We start from the raw sequence: 22,175 nt of genomic DNA on the forward strand, positions 1-22,175 counted from the left end.
TCAATCACATCATTCTCCTAATGATGTGATCCCATTAATCAAATGACAACACATGTCTATGGTTAGGAAACATAACCATCTTTGATTAACGAGCTAGTCAAGTAGAGGCATACTAGTGACGTTCGGTTTGTCTATGTATTCACACAAGTATTATGTTTCCGGATAATACAATTCTAGCATGAATAATAAACATTTGTCATGATATAAGGAAATAAAATAATAACATTATTATTGCCTCTAGGGAATATTTCCTTCAGTCTCCCACTTGCACTAGAGTCAATAATCTAGATTACACAGTAATGATTCTAACACCCATGGATCTTTGGTGCTGATCATGTTTTGCTCGTGGAAGAGGCTTAGTCAACGGGTCTGCTATATTCAGATCCGTATGTATCTTTCAAATCTCTATGTCTCCCACCTGGACTAGATCTCGGATGGAATTGAAGTGTCTCTTGATGTGCTTGGTTCTCTTGTGAAATCTGGATTCCTTTGCCAAGGCAATTGCACCAGTATTGTCACAAAAGATTTTCATTGGACCCGATGCACTAGGTATGACACCTAGATCGGATATGAACTCCTTCATCCAGACTCCTTCGTTTGCTGCTTCCGAAGCAGCTATGTACTCCGCTTCACATGTAGATCCCGCCACAACGCTTTGTTTAGAACTGCACCAACTGACAGCTCCACCGTTTAATGTAAACACGTATTCGGTTTGCGATTTAGAATCATCCGGATCAGTGTCAAAGCTTGCATCAACGTAACCATTTACGATGAGCTCTTTGTCACCTCCATATATGAGAAACATATCCTTAGTCCTTTTCAGGTATTTCAGGATGTTCTTGACCGTTGTCTAGTGATCCACTCCTCGATTACTTTGGTACCTCCCTGCTAGACTTATAGCAAGACACACATCAGGTCTGGTACACAGCATTGCATACATGATAGAGCCTATGGCTGAAGCATAGGGAACATCTTTCATTTTTCTCTCTATCTTCTGCATTGGTCGGGGATTGAGTCTTACTCAATTTCACACCTTGTAACACAAGGAAGAATCCTTTCTTTGCTTGATCCATTTTGAACTTCTTCAAAACTTTGTCAAGGTATGTGCTTTGTGAAAGTCCAATTAAGCGTCTTGATCTATCTCTATAGATCTTAATGCCCAATATGTAAGAAGCTTCACCGAGGTCTTTCATTGAAAAACTCTTATTCAAGTATCCTTTTATGCTATCCAGAAATTCTATATCATTTCCGATTAGTAATATGTCATCTACATATAATATCAGAAATGCTACAGAGCTCCCACTCACTTTCTTGTAAATACAGGCTTCTCCAAAAGTCTGTACAAAACCAAATGCTTTGATCATACTATCAAAGCGTTTATTCCAACTCCGAGAGGCTTGCACCAGTCCATAAATGGATCGCTGGAGCTTGCACACTTTGTTAGCTCCCTTTGGATCGAAAAAACCTTCCAGCTGCATCATATACAACTCTTCTTGCAGAAATCCATTCAGGAATGCAGTTTTGACATCCATTTGCCAAATTTCCTAATCATAAAATGCGGCAATTGCTAACATGATTCGGACAGACTTAAGCATCGCTACGGGTGAGAAGGTCTCATCGTAGTCAATCCCTTGAACTTGCCGAAAACCTTTTGCGACAAGTCGAGCTTTGTAGACAGTAACATTACCGTCAGTGTCAGTCTTCTTCTTGAAGATCCATTTATTCTCAATTGCTTGCCGATCATTGGGCAAGTCAACCAAAGTCCATACTTTGTTTTCATACATGGATTCCATCTCAGATTTCATGGCTTCAAGCCATTTTGCGGAATCTGGGCTCACCATCGCTTCTTCATAGTTTGTAGGTTCATCATGATCTAGTAGCATGACTTCCAGAACAGGATTACCGTACCACTCTGGCACGGATCTTACTCTGGTTGATCTACGAGGTTCAGTAGTATCTTGTTCTGAAGTTTCATGATCATTATCATTAGCTTCCTCACTAATTGGTGTAGGTGTCACAGAAACAGGTTTCTGTGATGTACTACTTTCCAATAAGGGAGCACGTACTGTTACCTCGTCAAGTTCTACTTTCCTCCCACTCACTTCTTTCGAGAGAAACTCCTTCTCCAGAAAGTTTCCGAATTTAGCAACAAAAGTCTTGCCTTCGGATCTGTGGTAGAAGGTGTATCCAATACTTTCCTTTGGATATCCTAGGAAGACACATTTCTCCGATTTGAGTTCGAGCTTATCAGGTTGAAGATTTTTCACATAAGCATCGCAGCCCCAAACTTTTAGAAACGACAACTTTGGTTTCTTGCCAAACCATAGTTCATAAGGCGTCGTCTCAACGGATTTTGATGGTGCCCTATTTAACGTGAATGCGGCCGTCTCTAGAGCATATCCCCAAAACGATAGCGGTAAATCAGTAAGAGACATCATAGATCGCACAAATCTAGTAAAGTATGATTACGATGTTCGGACACACCATTACGCTGTGGTGTTCCGGGTGGCGTGAGTTGCGAAACTATTCCACATTGTTTCAAATGTACACCAAACTCGTAACTCAAATATTCTCCTCCACGATCAGATCGTAGGAATTTTATTTTCTTGTTACGATGATTTTCGACTTCACTCTGAAATTCTTTGAACTTTTCAAACGTTTCAGACTTATGTTTCATTAAGTAGATATACCCATATATGCTTAAGTCATCTGTGAAGGTGAGAAAATAACGATATCCGCCACGAGCTTCAATATTCATCGGACCACATACATCTGTATGTATGATTTCCAATAAATCTGGTGCTCTCTCCATAGTACCGGAGAACGGTGTTTTTGTCATCTTACCCATAAGGCACGGTTCGCAAGTACCAAGTGATTCATAATAAGTGGTTCCAAAAGCCCATCAGTATGGAGTTTCTTCATGCGCTTTATACCGATATGACCTAAACGGCAGTGCCACAAATAAGTTGCACTATCATTATCAACTCTGCATCTTTTGGCTTCAACACTATGAATATGTGTGTCACTACTATTGAGATTTAATAAGAATAGACCACTCTTTAAGGGTGCATGACCATAAAAGATATTACTCATATAAATAGAACAACCATTATTCTCTGATTTAAATGAATAACCGTCTCACAGCAAACAAGATCCAGATATAATGTTCATGCTTAACGCTGGCACCAAATAACAATTATTTAGGTCTAATACTAATCCCGAAGGTAGATGTAGAGGTAGCGTGCCGACTGCGATCACATCGACTTTGGAACCATTTCCCACGCGCATCGTCACCTCGTCCTTAGCCAATCTTCGCTTAGTCCGTAGTCCCTGTTTCGAGTTGCAAATATTAGCAACAGAACCAGTATCAAATACCCAGGTGCTACTATGAGCATTAGTAAGGTACACATCAATAACATGTATATCACATATACCTTTGTTCACCTTGCCATCCTTCTTATCCGCGAAATACTTGGGGCAGTTCCGCTTCCAGTGACCAGTCTGCTTGTAGTAGAAGCACTTAGTTTTAGGCTTAGGTCCAGGTTTGGGTTTCTTCTCTTGAGTAGCAACTTGCTTGTTGTTCTTTTTGAAGTTCCCCTTCTTCTTCCCTTTGCCCTTTTTCTTGAAACTAGTGGTCTTGTTGACCATCAACACTTGATGCTCCTTCTTGATTTCTACCTCCGCAGCTTTCAGCATTGCGAAGAGCTCGGGAATAGTCTTATTCATCCCTTGCATATTATAGTTCATCACGAAGCTCTTGTAGCTTGGTGGCAGTGATTGGAGAATTCTGTCAATGATGCAATCATCTGGAAGATTAACTCCCAATTGAATCAAGTGATTATTATACCCAGACATTTTGAGTATATGCTCACTGACAGAACTGTTCTCCTCCATCTTGCATCTATAGAACTTATTGGAGACTTCATATCTCTCAATCTGGGCATTTGCTTGAAATATTAACTTCAACTCCTGGAACATCTCATATGCTCCATGATGTTCAAAACATCGTTGAAGTCCCGATTCTAAGCCGTAAAGCATGGCACACTGAACTATCGAGTAGTCATCATCTTTGCTCTGCCAGACGTTCATAACATCTGGTGTTGCTCCAGCAGCAGGCCTGGCACCCAACGGTGCTTCCAGGATGTAATTCTTCTATGCAGCAATGAGGATAATCCTCAAGTTACGGACCCAGTCCGTGTAATTGCTACCATCATCTTTCAACTTTGCTTTCTCAAGGAACGCATTAAAATTCAACGGAACAACGGCACGGGCCATCTATCTACAATCAAACATAAACAAGCAAGATACTATCAGGTACTAAGTTTCATGATAAATTTAGGTTCAATTAATCATATTACTTAAAGAACTCCCACTTAGATAGACATCCCTCTAATCCTCTAAGTGATTACGTGATCCAAATCAACTAAACCATGTCAGATCATCACATGAGATGGAGTAGTTTCATTGGTGAACATCACTATGTTGATCATATCTACTATATGATTCACGCTCGACCTTTCGGTCTCCGTGTTCCGAGGCCATATCTGTATATGCTTGGCTCGTCAAGTATAACCTGAGTATTCCGCATGTGCAACTGTTTTGCACCCGTTGTATTTGAACGTAGAGCCTATCACACCCGATCATCACGTGGTGTCTCAGCACGAAGAACTTTCACAACGGTCCATACTCAGGGAGAACACTTCTTGATAATTAGTGAGAGATCATCTTATAATGCTACCGTCAATCAAAGCAAGATAAGATGCATAAAAGATAAACATCACATGCAATCAATATAAGTGATATGATATGGCCATCATCATCTTGTGCTTGTGATCTCCATCTTCGAAGCACCGTCGTGATCACCATTGTCACCGGCGCGACACCTTGATCTCCATCGTAGCATCGTTGTCGTCTCGCCAATCTTATGCTTCCACGACTATCGCTACCGCTTAGTGATAAAGTAAAGCATTACAGTGCGATTGCATTGCATACAATAAAGCGACAACCATATGGCTCCTGCCAGTTGCCGATAACTCGGTTACAAAACATGATCATCTCATACAATAAAATTTAGCATCATGTTTTGACCATATCACATCACAACATGCCCTGCAAAAACAAGTTAGACGTCCTCTACTTTGTTGTTGCAAGTTTTACGTGACTGCTACGGGCTTAAGCAAGAACCAATCTTACCTACGCATCAAAACCACAACGATAGTTTGTCAAGGGTGTGCTGTTTTAACCTTCGCAAGGACCGGGCGTAGCCACACTCGGTTCAACTAAAGTTGGAGAAACTGTCACCCGCAAGCCACCTATGTGCAAAGCACGTTGGGAGAACCGGTCTCGCGTAAGCGTACGTGTAATGTCGGTCCAGGCCGCTTCGTCCAACAATACCGCCGAACCAAAGTATGACATGCTGGTAAGCAGTATGACTTATATTGCCCACAACTCACTTGTGTTCTACTCGTGCATATAACATCAACACATAAAACCTAGGCTCTGATACCACTGTTGGGGAACGTAGTAATTTCAAAAAAATTCCTACGCACACGCAAGATCATGGTGATGCATAGCAACGAGAGGGGAGAGTGTGATCTACGTACCCTTGTAGACCGACAGCGGAAGCGTTAGCACAACGCGGTTGATGTAGTCATACGTCTTCACGACCCGACCGATCAAGCACCGAAACTACGGCACCTCCGAGTTCTAGCACACGTTCAGCTCGATGACGATCCCCGGACTCCGATCCAACAAAGTGTCGGGGAAGAGTTCCGTCAGCATGACGGCGTGGTGATGATCTTGATGTATTATCGTCGCAGGGCTTCGCCTAAGCACTGCTACAATATTATCGAGGATTATGGTGGAAGGGGGCACCGCACACGGCTAAGAATATGATCACGTGGATCAACTTGTGTGTCTAGGGGTGCCCCCTGCCTCCATATATAAAGGAACAAGGGGGAGGTGCGGCCGGCCAGGAGGAGGGCGCGCCAGGAGGAGTCCTACTCCCACCGGGAGTAGGATTCCCCCCCCCCCCCTTTCCTAGTTGGAATAGGATTCGGGAAGGGGGAAAGAGGAGAGAGAGAAGGAAGGGGGGCGCCGCCCCCCCTCTCCTTGTCCTATTCGGACTAGGGGGGAGGGGCGCGCGGCCCAGCCCTGGCCACCTCTCCTCTCTTCCACTAAAGCCCACTAAGGCCCATATACCTCCCGGGGGGTTCCGGTAACCTCCTGGTACTCCGGTAAAATCCTGATTTCACCCGGAACACTTCCAATATCCAAATATAGGCTTCCAATATATCAATCTTTATGTCTCGACCATTTCGAGACTCCTCGTCATGTCCGTGATCACATCCGGGACTCCAAACAAACTTCGGTACATCAAAATGCATAAACTCATAATATAATTGTCATCAAAACCTTAAGCGTGCGGACCCTATGGGTTTGAGAACAATGTAGACATGACTGAGACACGTCTCCGGTCAATAACCAATAGCGTAACCTGGATGCTCATATTGGCTCCCACATATTCTACGAAGATCTTTATCGGTCAGACCGCATAACAACATACGTTGTTCCCTTTGTCATCGGTATGTTACTTGCCCGAGATTCGATCGTCGGTATCTCAATACCTAGTTCAATCTCATTACCGACAAGTCTCTTTACTCGTTTTGTAATACATCATCTTGCAACTAACTCATTAGTTGTAATGCTTGCAAGGCTGATGTGATGTGCATTACCGAGAGGGCCCAGAGATACCTCTCCGACAATCGGAGTGACAAATCCCAATCTCGAAATACGCCAACCCAACATGTACCTTTGGAGACACCTGTAGAGCTCCTTTATAATCACCCAGTTACGTTGTGACGTTTGGTAGCACACAAAGTGTTCCTCCGGCAAACGGGAGTTGCATAATCTCATAGTCATAGGAACATGTATAAGTCATGAAGAAAGCAATAGCAACATACTAAATGATCGGGTGCTAAGCTAATGGAATGGGTCATGTCAATCACATCATTCTCCTAATGATGTGATCCCATTAATCAAATGACAACACATGTCTATGGTTAGGAAACATAACCATCTTCGATTAACGAGCTAGTCAAGTAGAGGCATACTAGTGACGTTCGGTTTGTCTATGTATTCACACAAGTATTATGTTTCCAGATAATACAATTCTAGCATGAATAATAAACATTTATCATGATATAAGGAAATAAAATAATAACATTATTATTGCCTCTAGGGCATATTTCCTTCAAAAACATCCAGGAGAACCACGAAACCCTATTTCCACCGCCACAACCTTCCGTACCCAAGAGATCCCATCTTGGGGCCTTTTCCGGAGCTCTGCCGGAAGGAGAATAGATCACGTAGGGCTTCTACATCAACACCATAGCCTCTCCGATGATGTGTGAGTAGTTTACCACAGACCTTCGGGTCCATAGTTATTAGCTAGATGGCTTCTTCTCTCTCTTTGGATCTCAATACAAAGTTCTCCTCGATCTTCTTGGAGATCTATTCGATGTAATTCTTTTTGCGGTGTGTTTGTCGAGATCCGATGAATTATGGGTTTATGATCAAGTTTATCTATGAAAAATATTTGATTCTTCTCTGAAATCTTTTATGTATGATTGGTTATCTTTGCAAGTCTCTTCGAATTATCAGTTTGGTTTGGCCTACTAGATTGATCTTTCTTGCAATGGGAGAAGTGCTTAGCTTTGGGTTCAATCTTGCGGTGTCCTTTCCTAGTGACAGCAGGGGCAGCAAGGCACGTATTGTATTGTTGCCATCGAGGATAAAAAGATGGGGTTCATATCATATTGCTTGAGTTTATCCATCTACATCATGTCATCTTACCTAATGCGTTACTCTATTCTTATGAACTTAATACTCTAGATGCATGTTGGATAGCGGTCGATGTGTGGAGTAATAGTAGTAGATGTAGAATCGTTTCGATGTACTTGTCGCGGACGTGATGCCTATATACATGATCATGCCTAGATATTCTCGTAATTATGCACATTTCTATCAATTGCTTGACACTAATTTGTTCACCCATCGTAATACTCATGCTATCTTGAGAGAAGCCACTAGTGAAACCTATGGCCCCGGGGTCTATCTTTTATCATATAAGTTTCCAATCTATTTTGCAATCTTTACTTTCAATCTATATTATAAAAATACCAAAAATATTTATCTTATTATCTCTATTAGATCTCACTCTCGTAAGTGACCGTGAAGGGATTGACAACCCCTTTATCGCGTTGGTTGCAAGGTTCTTATTTGTTTGTGCAGGTATGAGGGACTTGCATGTAGTCTCCTACTGGATTGATACCTTGGTTCTCAAAAACTAAGGGAAATACTTACGCTACTTCGCTGCATCACCCTTTCCTCTTCAAGGGAAAACCAACACAGTGCTCAAGAGGTAGCAGGGCGCGCCCTCCACCCTTGTGGAGGCCTCGTGGATCTTCTGGCCCAACTCTTTTGCTTCGAGGGCTTCTTCTGGTCCATAAAAAATCACCGTAAATTTTCAGGTCAATTGGACTCCGTTTGATATTCCTATTCTGCAAAATTCAAAAAACAAAGAAAAAACAAAAACTGGCACTGGGCTCTAGGTTAATAGGTTAGTCCCAAAATCATATAAAATAGCATATAAATGCATATAAAACATCCAAGATAGATAATACAATAGCATGGAACAATAAAAAATTATAGGTACGTTGGAGACGTATCATATACCTAGTTCAATCTCCTTACCGACAAGTCTCTTTACTCGTTCCATAATACATCATCCTGCAACTAACTCATTAGTCACTTTGCTTGCAAGGCTTTCTTATGATGTGTATTACCGAGAGGGCCCAGAGATACCTCTCTGATACTTGGAGTGACAAATCCTAATCTCAATCTATGCCAACCCAACAAACACCTTCAGAGATACCTGAAGGAAATATGCCCTGGAGGCAATAATAAAGTTGTTATTTATATTTCCTTATATCATGATAAATGTTTATTACTCATGCTAGAATTGTATTAACCAGAAACTTAGTACATGTGTGAGTACATAGACAAACAGAGTGTCCCTAGTATGCCTCTAATTGACTAGCTAATTAATCAAAGATGGTTAATTTTCCTATCCATGGACATGTGTTGTCATTTGATGAATGAGATCACATCATTAGAGAATGATGTGATGGACAAGACCCATATCCGTTAGCTTAGCACTATGATCGTTTAGTTTATTGCTATTGCTTTCTTCATGACTTATACATGTTCCTATGACTATGAGATTATGCAACTCCCGAATACCGGAGGAACACTTAGTGGGCTATCAAGTGTCACAACATAACTGGGTGATTATAAAGATGCTCTACAAGTGTATCCGATGGTGTTTGTTGAGTTGGCATAGATCGATATTAGGATTTGTCACTCAGTGTTTTGGAGAGGTATCTCTGGGCCCTCTTGGTAATGCATATCACTATGAGCCTTGCAAGCAATGTGCCTAATGAGTTAGCCACGGGATGATGCATTACGGAACGAGTAAAGAGACTTGCCGATAACGAGATTGAACTAGGTATGATGATACCGACGATCGAATCTCGGGTAAGTAACATACCGATGACAAAGGGAACAATGTATGTTGTTATGCAGTTTGACCGATAAAGATCTTCATATAATATGCAAGAGCCAATATGAGCATCCAGGTTCCGCTATTGGTTATTGACCGGAGATGTGTCTCGGTCATGTCTACATAGTTCTCGAACCCGTAGGGTCCGCACGCTTAACGTTTGATGATGATTTGTATTATGAGTTATGTGATTTGATATACCGAAGGTTGTTCGGAGTCCCAGATGAGATCACAGACGTGACGAGGAGTCTCGAAATGGTCGAGACATAAAGATTGATATATTGGAAGGTTACATTCGGACACCGGAAGTGTTCCGGGTGGTTTCAGATAAAACTGGAGTGCCGGAGAGGTTACCAGAACCCCCCGGGGAAGTAATGGGCCTTAGTGGGCCTTAGGGGAGAGAGAGGGCAACAGCCAGGAGGTGGCGCCCCCTCCCAAGGGAAGTCCGAATAGGACTAGGGGAGGAGGCGCGGCCCCTTTTTCCCTCTCCTTCCTTCTTCTCCTACTTGGACTAGGAAAGGGGGGACCTATTCCTACTTGGAGTAGGATTCCCCCCCTTGGGCGCGCCCCCTTAGGGCTGGCCGGCCTCCTCCTCCCCTCCTTTATATACGGGGGAAGGGGGCACCCCATAGACACACAAGTTGATCTTTAGCCGTGTGCGGTGCCCCCCTCCACAGTTTTACACCTCGGTCATATTGTCGTAGTGCTTAGGCGAAGCCCTACGTCGGTAACTTCGTCATCACCGTCACCACGTCATCATGCTGACGAAACTCTCCCTCGGCCTCAACTGGATCAATATTTCGAGGGACGTCACCGAGCTGAACGTGTGCAGATCGTGGAGGTGCCGTGCGTTCGGTACTTGATCGGTTGGATCGTGAAGACGTTCGACTACATCAATCGCGTTACTAAACGCTTTTGCTTTCGGTCCACGAGGGTACGTAGACACACTCTCCCCCTCTCATTGCTATGCATATCCTAGATAGATCTTGTGTGATCGTAGGATTTTTTTTTGAAATACTGCGTTCCCCAACAATACTTGTAGAACATCTTTATAATCACCCAGTTACGTTGTGACGTTTGATAGCATACAAGGTATTCCTCTAGTGTCCGCGAGTTGCATAATCTCATAGTCGAAGGAATATGTATTTGTCATGAAGAAAGCAATAGCAATAAAAATGAACAATCATTATGCTAAGCTAACAGATGTGTCTTGTCCATCACATCATTCTCCTAATGATATAATCCCGTTATCAAATGACAACTCATGTCCATGGTTAGGAAACCTAAACCATCTTTGTTCAACGAGCTAGTCAAGTATAGGCTCACCTAGGGACACAGTGTTTGTCTATATGTTCACACATGTATTTAGGTTTCCGATCAATACAATTCTAGCATGAATAATAAACATTTATCATGAATAAGGAAATATAAAATAACAACTTTATTATTCCCTCTAGGGCATATTTCCTTCAATACATGGCATGAATAGCATAACCAATCATATAACATGGAAAGATAACTAACAAGGGTATGTATAATACATCAAGTTATCATTATAGTCGAAGGTGATGCAACTGTGAGAGGAGGCCAGGCAGTACGAGACGTCTTTGTCTTCCAATATCTCTTCCATAGGTATCCGTTTATCAAGGTGCCGGTAGTTGGACAAGGGATGATGGTATAGGCGGCGTTTGACGATGAGTACATGCACTACGTTGGAAACACAAGATTCTGATCGGACTATGTTGACGCACACCTATGTTGTGTCCTTGATGAAGGTGGTGGATTGAAGCTCGGCTTTGGGGATGAAAATCAAAGACCGCCCTATGGTTGAACTTATCCGCACGCATGCGGTCATTCCTCCTTGAAGGCTTAGTCCAAGAGTTGTGTACTTTTTGTTTATTTCTCTTTGCACCATCTAGACATTAAGAGTGAATTGTAATTGCTTTGAGCAGCAAAATGACATATTTTTGTGTATGTGGGATTCCAATGAACCCTTGGATAAACCTCAACCATTAGTGTCAACAATTCTATACAAGCCTTTTTCACTTTCTATCGCGGTAGATTACTTGCAAGGTTGAACCCAACTAATGCATACCTCTCTCACTACTGATTACCGATCTGAACTGACCAAGAGTGAACAAGTAACCGGAGAGAAATATACATCTATAAATCAAACAAGATGGCATGGATATAAATATAAACATAAAGAAATAATTCATCACATGATCAACATCGCTGCTATGAATCCATCAAATTAACCATAATCATGTATGGTAGCTCATATAGCTATTGTACTGAACATCTAAACACGTCAAGATGGAGAGCTTACAACTTTGGCTAGTGTCATGAACACATAGTCCAAGGGATTGACTACTCACAACTCATCTTGGAGCTTGAGAGTCGAGGTTTGGTGATGATGAAGATGGTTTCCCCCTCCAGCACATCATGTATGCACGTTCCCCTCCTCACTCTACCCATTCTGATTTTTCTTCTCCCTTCTCTAGTTTTTATTTTACCGTTTTCCTCTAAAAATGCCTCAACTACCCCATGTCTTATTGATTTACCAAATAACAATATGGTTTTTAGATAAAACTAAGTGTTACTATGTAAATTTCTTTTATATAATCATATTAATAATAAATTGTTAGGTAAATCACAAGCTAACCTACTAGTATACGCCAATATTCGATAAACGTTTCTTGAGACCATTTTCCCAGCGAACGCTCGAATTGCAATGCAATTTCAACTAAATTTGTCATGGCAAGTGTACAGGAATTGCCATGATTAGAAGAGGAAGTTGCCATATGATTGAAAAAATAATGGGATCAATTTTTAAAGAAAATTACCAACTGCGTGATTTGGATTCAATGGTTGCGGGACATTTCCCTCGGACCTCCTAACCAGGAATGTTCCCCGGTTACCCTAGAATATGTATTCTCATGCTGCGACAGTTATCTAGTTGAAATAAGAACATGGATATAACTTGTCCCATATCTTGTTGACATGGTACTGCTCACTTATAATTTTACTAGCTAAATACCCATGTTTCACGGGGGCAACTTTATTCTAGTGGGTCAACATATAACTTTTTTGATTAGACTGAGATTGAGATATGTTGTGAGGATTAGAGAATCCATACTCAAAAGATAAGGGAAAATACGACGTGATTGAGATTGTATACATACAACTATGTGAGTTCTTTTTTTTGTTTGCTTGCAAGGGATTTTTTGTTACTACTAAATGTGTACGTGCAACACACGTTAATATTTATGCAATATATTAATTGCGCGCGGATATTAGATATGCTATTATTTGTGTGTTAATCATGTAATTAGTGCAATATTTGGTATGATATTAATTGCACGTTAAACACGTTTAACTCTCGCCATTGGAGCAGTCTAGATCGTTGGATTGACTTAGTTCGATGGTTGAGATCAGTCGGATCTGCCCCTTTGGGTCTTTTTATATTGGTATAGATATAGATATAGATTGGCGGTTTGTTTGATTTATGTTGATTGCCTTACAAGGGATTTCTTGCCCCAGAAATAAGGAGGTGGAGTCGGTTTGAAAAAATAAATAATGAAAGTTATCGCATGGTTTGAGAAAAAAATGCTTAGAGGGATAGAAGCAAAACCAACAAACTCCTCTTTAATAATAGAGATTTATTGTACATACCGCAAATGGTCGTATTTTTATAAGATTTTGCATGATTTTTTCCAGCTTTTTAGAAACTCAGAAATCAGAATGGTCTGCACGACTGGTTGTTCAAAGTGCACAGGAGGCAGAAACAAAATAAGGTCCAACCCACGTACAGATATCACCAGCTGGCGCAAGCCCTAAATTCCAGCCCACCTACTGAAACCACCTGGCATAAGCCCTTAGAGTACATCCTGGCCCATTTTACTGTGTCCATTTCGGCCGCAAAACTAGTGGAGCAACTTCGACTCAGAAAAACAAATAGCGGAGCAACATGCAATATTTCGGGTTAATAAAGCTGGCTTTTCCCCTAAAAAAAGTTGGCTTTTCCCCTCAATAGCAACAATCAATATTTCCGGTTAATAAAGTTGGCTTTTCCCCTTAAAAGAAACAGGCAATATTTAAACCGCAGGGCTTGGCAGAAATATGGTACACAAAATGATATAGCAGCAGCTAAATGGTAACAATAATGCATTGTTGCTAGTGATGCAGTCTTTATAAATCGACTATACTAGGTCGAAGGATGTACATAGAGCACTGTAAAATTCGATGATACACAGCAAAAACTCTTGGCAAGAGTGACGGTGTTGAGAGCTGTCTAAGAGATTGCTTTGGAAGAATCAGTAGTATCCGATTATGCTGGCCAACGAGGAGTACGTTCCGAGGGCAGCACTGATGACTCCAACCACTATTATAGCGACGCTTGCAATCACCTGAAATTGGAGTACCCACAGGGTATGCACAGAGAAATCTTGAATGTCCAGAAATCATCTCCAGAAGAGAAGGAAGCTTGGAAAGCTTATGGTGAATTATATCGTACCTGGGTACGTGTGGCTTTATTATGTGTGATCTTCAAGAAGCACAAGGCGGGCATTATGACTGCCTGTAATCGTACAATGAAGTCAAAAGGAGCACCCCCGCAAAAAAAAAAGAAAAAAAAAAGAGCACATCTGTTACTTTGTCATCTGTATTTCTTACGAAACTGTAGTTTTTGGTTTTTAGAGGATGAGACTATTATTCTCATCAACAGCCCACATGGATGTAGTCAATTTTAGCACACCAAAAAATGTTGTTTGACGAGTTTGATCTTTTTACAGATTTTCTTATTATGCGCAGCTTAGTACAGCTATATAGGCCATTAAGTGGGGGAAAGAATGGCATACCACAAGTATACTGAGCAGGGATCCAATCAGAGCCATCACCAAACCTGAAATATGCAACATGCAAATCAGGAATGCACAGTATAATTCTTCTGTAATGTGTTCTCAAAGAAGTCTTCTGTGAGTCGCCAATAATAAAGATTACAAAGCAGATAATTAGCTTAAGCAGCTGAAGTGCATAGTACTATAGTAAGCAGAGGTGTTTTAGGAGTTCCCTAAAAGAAGGAAGTGTTTTAGGAATATTTGGATTTGTAACGGAGCCTACAAGCAGTCCCCAATTATTTTTTCCTAAAAGGAAGATAACCCAGTCCTCAACTAAACACCGATCTGAGCAGGTCACTGCCCATTATTGATCTCAAGTCCTAACACTATGAAAGTGTTAATTTTCCAGGAGCATGGAGTTAAAAAATCTTGAAAATGCAATGAATCTAGATGCTGTTTTCAACTACTAATCTTGGTACTACATTATTTGTAATGAGCCACTTTGCATTTAGCTATTTCTGAGGGAAACAATTGCGTGTAAAGTTTATGCGCCATCCATCATTCCAAAGTAATGTGTGTCCATAGGAAATTTACTGGGTTTTCAAGAAAAACAAAGGAAATAAAATGTACTACAAGAAGTACAATGAATTGACAGTGAAGACTGCATTCGCAGAAGACAACAAAACTAAGGATGGTAAGTACGCATTCTATGTGCATAAGATTTGACAATCTTAAAAAAATGCATAGCAAAAATAATCAGTGCTGAACAAAGGTATAAGCATACCGAAGAATGGAAGAACAAATGCAATGACAACAGTTGACGCCACAAGGCTCGTCCTCAGTATAATAGAGACGATTGTTTCGTTCAAAAATCCTTCAGGGCGCAACTCTTCTAAACTCCGAGCCAATGGGTTTAACAACAAGGCAAATCTGTTTATGGTTAAGGATGAAGCTGTTCTATATGGAGTTAGGCACAGTGAAAATCAACATAATCCTAGAAGCCTTGACATTACGAAGTTTGACGATAGAAATTCCAAAGGATACTTGGTGAACGGGTTGATCACCTGAAACACCAAAAATTTAAAGATCAATATTAAGGAAAGACAGTTACAGTACCAGGAACTAAGATAAAGTTGAGCATAATTGTTACCGTGGTCCACAGAGCAACTTTCGAGGCAAATGACTCTTTCGGAAGATTCAAAGTTATTTGCGACAGAGTCTTGTCACCAAACATGAGATAGCCAATAATAGCAAACGAGCCATATATCGCTGTGCAAATTACAAAGCTGCAAAATACAATTATGCATACTTGAGGAATTTGACCATTACACATCAAACTAGCCAAGGTAAGACATTTGTTCATGCATACCATATAAAAAGTGCCTTAGGGAATTTTGTGCGATCAGACATTGACTGGTAGATATTAGGAAATACCGAATGCCCAGAGTAGCAGAAACCATAAATACCGATAGCAAAGGGCATGCCACTCCACTTTACTGCTTCCCCGGTCTGATGAAACCCTACACCTTCAGTAGTACCGACTAAAGTGACAGATATAAACACCACAAGAGTTGCAATCACACCACCCGCTGTGCAAGTAATTAAATCATGTTAATAGCTAACTAACGATGGCCATAACAGAATTAATTAAGCAGGTTAGGAGTAGTGAGACCTGAAAGATATGATAGCACTCGAAGATCTCGCAGCCATACTGTGGGCAGAACTACCAGAGCAGTTAACACTCCAAAGAAATGTTTACTGTCGACATGAATCCCAAACAAATTAATATTGACGTCAGGAAAGATTGATGTCATATTATCACCTTCCAGTATAATGAATTCCACGCAGTATGACTGCATCCAAAAAACTATGCATGAGACAAATGTTGCTTTCCCAAGAAGTATACATGAGATAAGTTTCTAAAACAGTTCAGTAATTTGCTCAATAATCAAGCTATTAGATGGAAAACTTTGGAAAATACAAGTCACATTGAAATAAGCCACTTACATATAATTCAGTATACAAAATAATCTGCAAAAAAGAGATTAAAGATCAGTTAGTGTTTTTTCGCTTACCAAAGAAAAAACAATTTATGCATGAAGGTAAGACAAATGGGTTATATACTTAGATGCGCATCTTCTCAGCCTAGAGGTAGGGGTAGTTAATAGTGAAAATAGACAGAGGCCGGAGGCATTCCCTCCTTTAAAAAAAAGTAAGACTGAAACTTCTGCCTTACAAATCTGAAGTGGGTAGCGATCATTTAAAAATAGGAATAGGGATCTAGAGATTAGATCGAATCAGCAGGTTTTTATGATAGCTTGTGAATTTTCAGATACGGCAATGATCTAGCAAGGAAAAGGTTTATGCTAGCTTGTGAATTTTTCAGATGTGGCAGTGAGCCAGCAAGGATTAGTTTGTCAAACTAACACCAAGCACATAACAAAATGGCAAAAGAGGAGCGGGCACAGCAGATATGTCTGTGTTTTTCCCAAGTGAAACTTGTCAAATAATTTAAGTTTGTTTATTACGACAAAGTGAATAATACCCGACCTAGAAAAATGTATGCATTTTCACTAATCAAGTGAGTATAGCATCGAGGACACAACCTTATAGCCAAACACAGTAGAATATTCTACAGGAGGCAGGGCTTACAGATATGATCAAGCGGCCAATTCTTCCAAAGGCGGCCTCCCCGATGTCTGGATAGGTTGCAATGCCGTCTTTGCTCTCGAAGCAATGTTTGAGAAGAACTCCAGTATAACAGCAAATAATTGCAAAAACAGACAGAACTGCAAGACCAGCCCATCCAGCTTCATGAATCGTGAACGGAGCGGAAAGAAGGCCAACACCAGCGAGTACGTTAATACCTACAGAAAAGAAACATAGGTTGATCAAGATCAACTAGCAAGGAAGTTACTGAGCATCCCCTGTTCTACATTTCCACATTTGTAGTTACCATTGAAGACTGTCTGTGTCACGCTGCACCCTTGACCGACGTAAATCTCTCCAGTATACTGAAATGAGAGCTTCTCATCTCTGACTGAACCAAGAAGATGTCGCCTCAGGCTCTTGACAGACTCTAGCTTATCCGAGATGAAAGGTAGCTTGATGTCAGAAGCCAGGCCACTGCGGCCACCATCGATTGAGTATTTGCTGGTTGAAGGACCCAGGTAACCGAAGATGGGAGACGCAGCAATTGTGTAGGTGTCAGTTGTTTCCCTGCAAAAAAAAAAAAACACCACGTCATGGTCATGCCGTCTGTATCTGTACACACACAAACAGGAAAACTGCCATCTGTAGTCTTGTGCACAAAAAGGAAAACTGCAATCTGTACACAAGAAGGAAAGCGGCTGGCATTCTTGAGTACGGACAGCTATACTGAGATATGCCAGCAAAGGCATCCACTAATGATGCTTTATTTCCTGTTACACCAATCAGTACAAAAACGGTAGCCATTGATGAAGCAAAATAATACTACTCCTTTTTGTGTACAATCAGTACAAAAACGTACTTATGACATACTGGTAATACAGTAGAGTACTGCTGCTGCCAGGTGTACAGGTAGTGTCAAACATTGAATGCTGCACTTTAATAATACTATAAATTTTATAAATTATTACAACATTATCGTACTGATGCTAGGAGAAGCTAGAGAAAACATACTCTATTTCCTACCCCTTTTTTCATCATTGTCAGTGGTTTCAGTCAACCTTGGTCATCTGATCGAACAGATCAGACCATTCCCCAAGTGTCAGTGAACTCGAGGCCACTCCCGAAAATCGATTAAACATGGACAGCTAGCCCCAGATGTGCAACCAGACTCGTCAGTGCCAATCCAGTGAATCCACATGCAGAACAAACTAGTGCTCTGTCGGCCATTCCCAATCACCGAAGTCAACCAAATCCACTCTGATCAACACAGCCATCTAACTGAATAGCGGGAGAGAATGCGCACGTACCGGTAACTCTGTGGCCACTGGTGCGACTCGAAGGAGCCGATCCCGTCGCCGTCCTCGCCCCGCCCATCCTCCTCCGCCTCGTCGTCGTCGGAGTCGCGGAAGCTGTCGCGGGGGCTCTCCTCGATGTCGCCGTCGTCCAGCAGCATCTCGTCCTCCTCCTCCTTCCGGTGCCTCGCCGCCGCCATCACAAGTGGCGCAAATGCCGGGTTGCGTGGCGGATTTGGGTAGGACCACACGCGACGCTTCCAGAGGAGACGGAGATAGTAGGGGACGGAGGTAAATTATTTGGACGAGCGAGCGGCGGGGTTGGAGCGGGGGATGAAATAGTTGGAGATGATGTGCTCGCGCGCGCCGCGACAAGGCGGCGTGAGCTGCGCTTGCTTACGGGAACCGCACGCGGCCGTGTTGTAGCTGTTGTGGCTGGTGTGTGGGCCGTGGTTCCACGTGTGGGGGGAGGAGTGGTGGGGGTGGAGGTAGTTGGTCGATTTGAGGGTCTGTCCTGTCTGTCTGTCGCCTGCGTGGCGGTGAAACCGGGCATGTTCGGGAATGCGTGCGCTGGCGCTGGCGCCGCGCGCGGTGCACGTCTCGTCTCTCTCTGACCTGTGGGGCCGTGATAATGACTTGCCTGAATTATTATAGCGCACGTACGTGTACTGCCTATCACGTGCATGAGCATGACTAAGCCTGGCTTTCTTTTTTAGGAGAAATACCATATATTCATCATTCATAAAAGTAAAAACATACTCCCTCCGTTTCAAAATAGATAACCCAACTTTGTACTAACTTTATACTAAAGTTAGTACTCCATCTTTCCATCTATATAGGGCCTAATGCGTTTTTCGAGGCTAACTTTGATCAAATATTAGAGCAACAATATATGACATGCAACTTACACAAAGCACATCGTTAAATTCATGTGTGAAAGGATCTTTCAATGATATAATTTTCACATTGTACATGTCATGTATTATTAATTTTGTCAATAGTCAAAGGTGGTCTTAAAAAACGCATTATGCCCTATATAGATGAAAGGAGAGAGTACAAAGTTGAGTCATCTATTTTGAAACGGAGGGAGTACAACATACACGAATATCCATTTCGGCTTCAGAGCTCATCTGATCTCAGTGAACAGTCAAATCATAACAAATACTAAATAAATTGAAAAAATTCCAGATTTTTTTGTGTGAAAGATATTTTATTGTCTGAGGTCCATCCAAAATTTCAACTTATTTGGATATCCTAGCTGCCCTCAGCAAAAATAACAAAAATTGTCCCGAACAATGCAAAACTGTAAACTTTTTTCACAGACCCTAATTTTGTTCTTTTTTTGCTGAGAGCTGCTGACATGTTCAAATGAGCTGAAATTTTACACGAACCTCACGCGCTAGACCATCTTCCATGCAAGAAAATTGGAAGTTTTTGAAATTTCCTAATATTTCATTTGATTTTACTGCTCATGCGCAGGTGCAGATGAGCTTGGGAGCCATTTAGCCACTCTCCAACATACATGGGTTCTCTATGGAACATCCAGAAGAGACAAACGCACTAGAAAATCTACAGGAAAAATCATAAATTACTTGAAAATTGATCTTTTGGGTTCTTGCATCCATGTCAGAGTAATGGGCCACGGGTAGGCTAACCCGAATCCCTGAACCTTCCAAGACATCGGGGCTGGCAGCGCCCCTCAAGGCATCAAGTGCCGCCTTCTGGTGGCCGGCTGGAGGAATAGTCGGCTGCCCGTAGACGGCCGAATTCCAGAAGTCGGCATCAAGACAAGTCGACTCCTAGTGGGCGGCTTCCAGAGAAGTCGGCCCCTAGCAGCCGGCCTGTGGCGTCCTCGAAGTCTGCACCCTCATCAAGGAGACAGGATAGGGTACGGCTACAGCGTAGCCCATCCCCCCGAATTCAGGGCCGGGCATGACCACAGTGCACCGTACAGGCGGAGATCTCCGCACGGCGCGTCACTGTTGCCACTCCGCCCCTGACGTCGTTCCTGTCAGGCAGAGCCCTGCTCCCACGACCGCCAGACGGTACGGCCCGAGACGGCGGGCCCTCCCAGTCAGCGAGAGCCCAGAAGACGGCAGAGGCTAGATCAGTCAGACCCGAGGGAGGCCGGCTTCCAGCAGGCGGCCTACTCCCTCCCTCGGGGCCCACGCGCCGTTAGCCAGACAAGACACAGAATGGCTACAATGATCGCTCGCCAGGCGGCGGGACTGTAGCCATGCTCCCCTGACCAAGCCTGCGTCATTAGCATCACGGCCACAGTGATCAGCAGCCGGCACGACCCGCAAGCGGCGGGGTCGGCCTGTCGGCTCCGCACCAGACGGCGGGCCCCAGCAGCCGGTGAAGAAGCCGGAGACCAGAGACACTGACAGCCGGCCCATACACCCGGTGAGATTACCAATGTACCCCTGGGGGTTGGCCTATATAAACCCCCCAGGGCACCCATGCAAAGGGTTCCCAAGTTGTTAGAACTAGACTCATACATAGAGAGAGGAGAGAGCTAGCCTAGCTTTCTTCCACCTCTAGCAAACAGCTCAAGGAGCACCATTGTATCACTAGTGCCTTAGTGATCATGCGGAGACCCCGCAGAGCAGGACTAGGGTGTTATCTCCTAGGAGAGCCCCGAACCTGGGTAAAGTTCGCCGGCGTACGTGTTTACGCCTCATCCCGCTTCCAGGCACCGGTGATATTCTACTCGCTCCCACCATGATAAGCCATCCTTTGGCATATGTCGCACCCAACCCCCGACATTTGGTGCCCACCATGGGGCGAGGTGCACCGTCGTCTGGAGACCTGCTCTGGACAGGAACCTTGTTCCTTCCTGGCGAGCACAGCCAGCCCGGCACGCCAGACGACGTCTATGCCGACATGCTACGCGGTGCAGAGGTCGCCTGCGCGGCGAGCTGCCTCGCCGATCTTGTTGGCGACATCCGCCTCTCCGACGAGCCCACGTCTAATGTGGGCACCGATGGCCCCGAGAGCCGCCTCGTGAGCCTCCTCGATTAGCTCCACGTCGCCAGCGAGCCTGCTGCTGATTTGGAGTCAGTTGGCTCCACCGACCCGATGTTGGTCGACTCTGACATGGCGTCGCTCGACGCGTTCCCCTCCAACGTCGCGGTCTACGACGAGCCGCTTCCTCGTGCGGACAGCTGCGGCAGCACCGTCACGGAACTGCTCGTCATCAGCCACGGCGAGCACTCTGGCGGAGGCGGCCAGGATCCGTTGCGGGCGGCCGTACAAGACCTGACTGCGCCCATCCCGGAAGACGCTGACGCCGAGACGCTGGAGGCACGCCGCCTCCAGCTCATCGAGAGCGCCCGCCGGCTGGCCAGCATGAGATGCCTTTTGGAGGCCTACCAGCGTGAGATGGACCGTGCCGTCGGTGGCACGCCGGTTCCTGGTGGGCCTAGCCGCATTGGCCAGATCCAGCAGCGTGATGCGACCATCGCCGGCTTGTTTGACACAGATCGTCCCGTCTATGCCACGCCCGCGGAGAACATACGAGCTGCCCAAGAAGCAGCGGACGAGTTAGACAAGCTCGAGGGCGACGAGCGTTGCCACATGACGGAGCGAGTTCAGCGGCTCCTCGACGCGGCTGCTGAGCAGCAAGATGCCGGCTGCCGGACTGAAGCTCCCAACCAGCGAAACGACGATCCGCCTCCCCGCCGAGACCAAGGCGCGACATCTCGGACACCGACTGGTGGCGTCCATGGAAGAAGAGACAAGGAGCCGCCTGCCAGCCACAACCGACTC

The 22,175-nt window shown here is 43.7% G+C and overlaps 1 protein-coding gene across 1 annotated transcript; it reads right to left on the bottom strand.

Moving 5' to 3' along the window:
• Positions 1-13,733: 13,733 nt before the first annotated feature.
• Positions 13,734-18,729, bottom strand: LOC119318226 (amino acid transporter AVT1A-like). The gene is made up of 12 exons (XM_037592753.1): positions 18,420-18,729; positions 17,417-17,679; positions 17,113-17,327; positions 16,468-16,491; positions 16,133-16,313; positions 15,830-16,049; positions 15,611-15,746; positions 15,505-15,524; positions 15,245-15,390; positions 14,482-14,525; positions 14,139-14,201; positions 13,734-14,031 (listed from the first exon to the last, which is right to left on the bottom strand). Exons 1-12 carry the CDS (start codon positions 18,602-18,604, stop codon positions 13,939-13,941), a joined length of 1,590 nt encoding a protein of 529 aa, XP_037448650.1. The 5' UTR covers positions 18,605-18,729; the 3' UTR covers positions 13,734-13,938.
• Positions 18,730-22,175: the final 3,446 nt, after the last annotated feature.

This window comes from Triticum dicoccoides, chromosome 6A, assembly GCF_002162155.2.
Source record: "Triticum dicoccoides isolate Atlit2015 ecotype Zavitan chromosome 6A, WEW_v2.0, whole genome shotgun sequence".
Classification (NCBI taxonomy): domain Eukaryota; kingdom Viridiplantae; phylum Streptophyta; class Magnoliopsida; order Poales; family Poaceae; genus Triticum; species Triticum dicoccoides.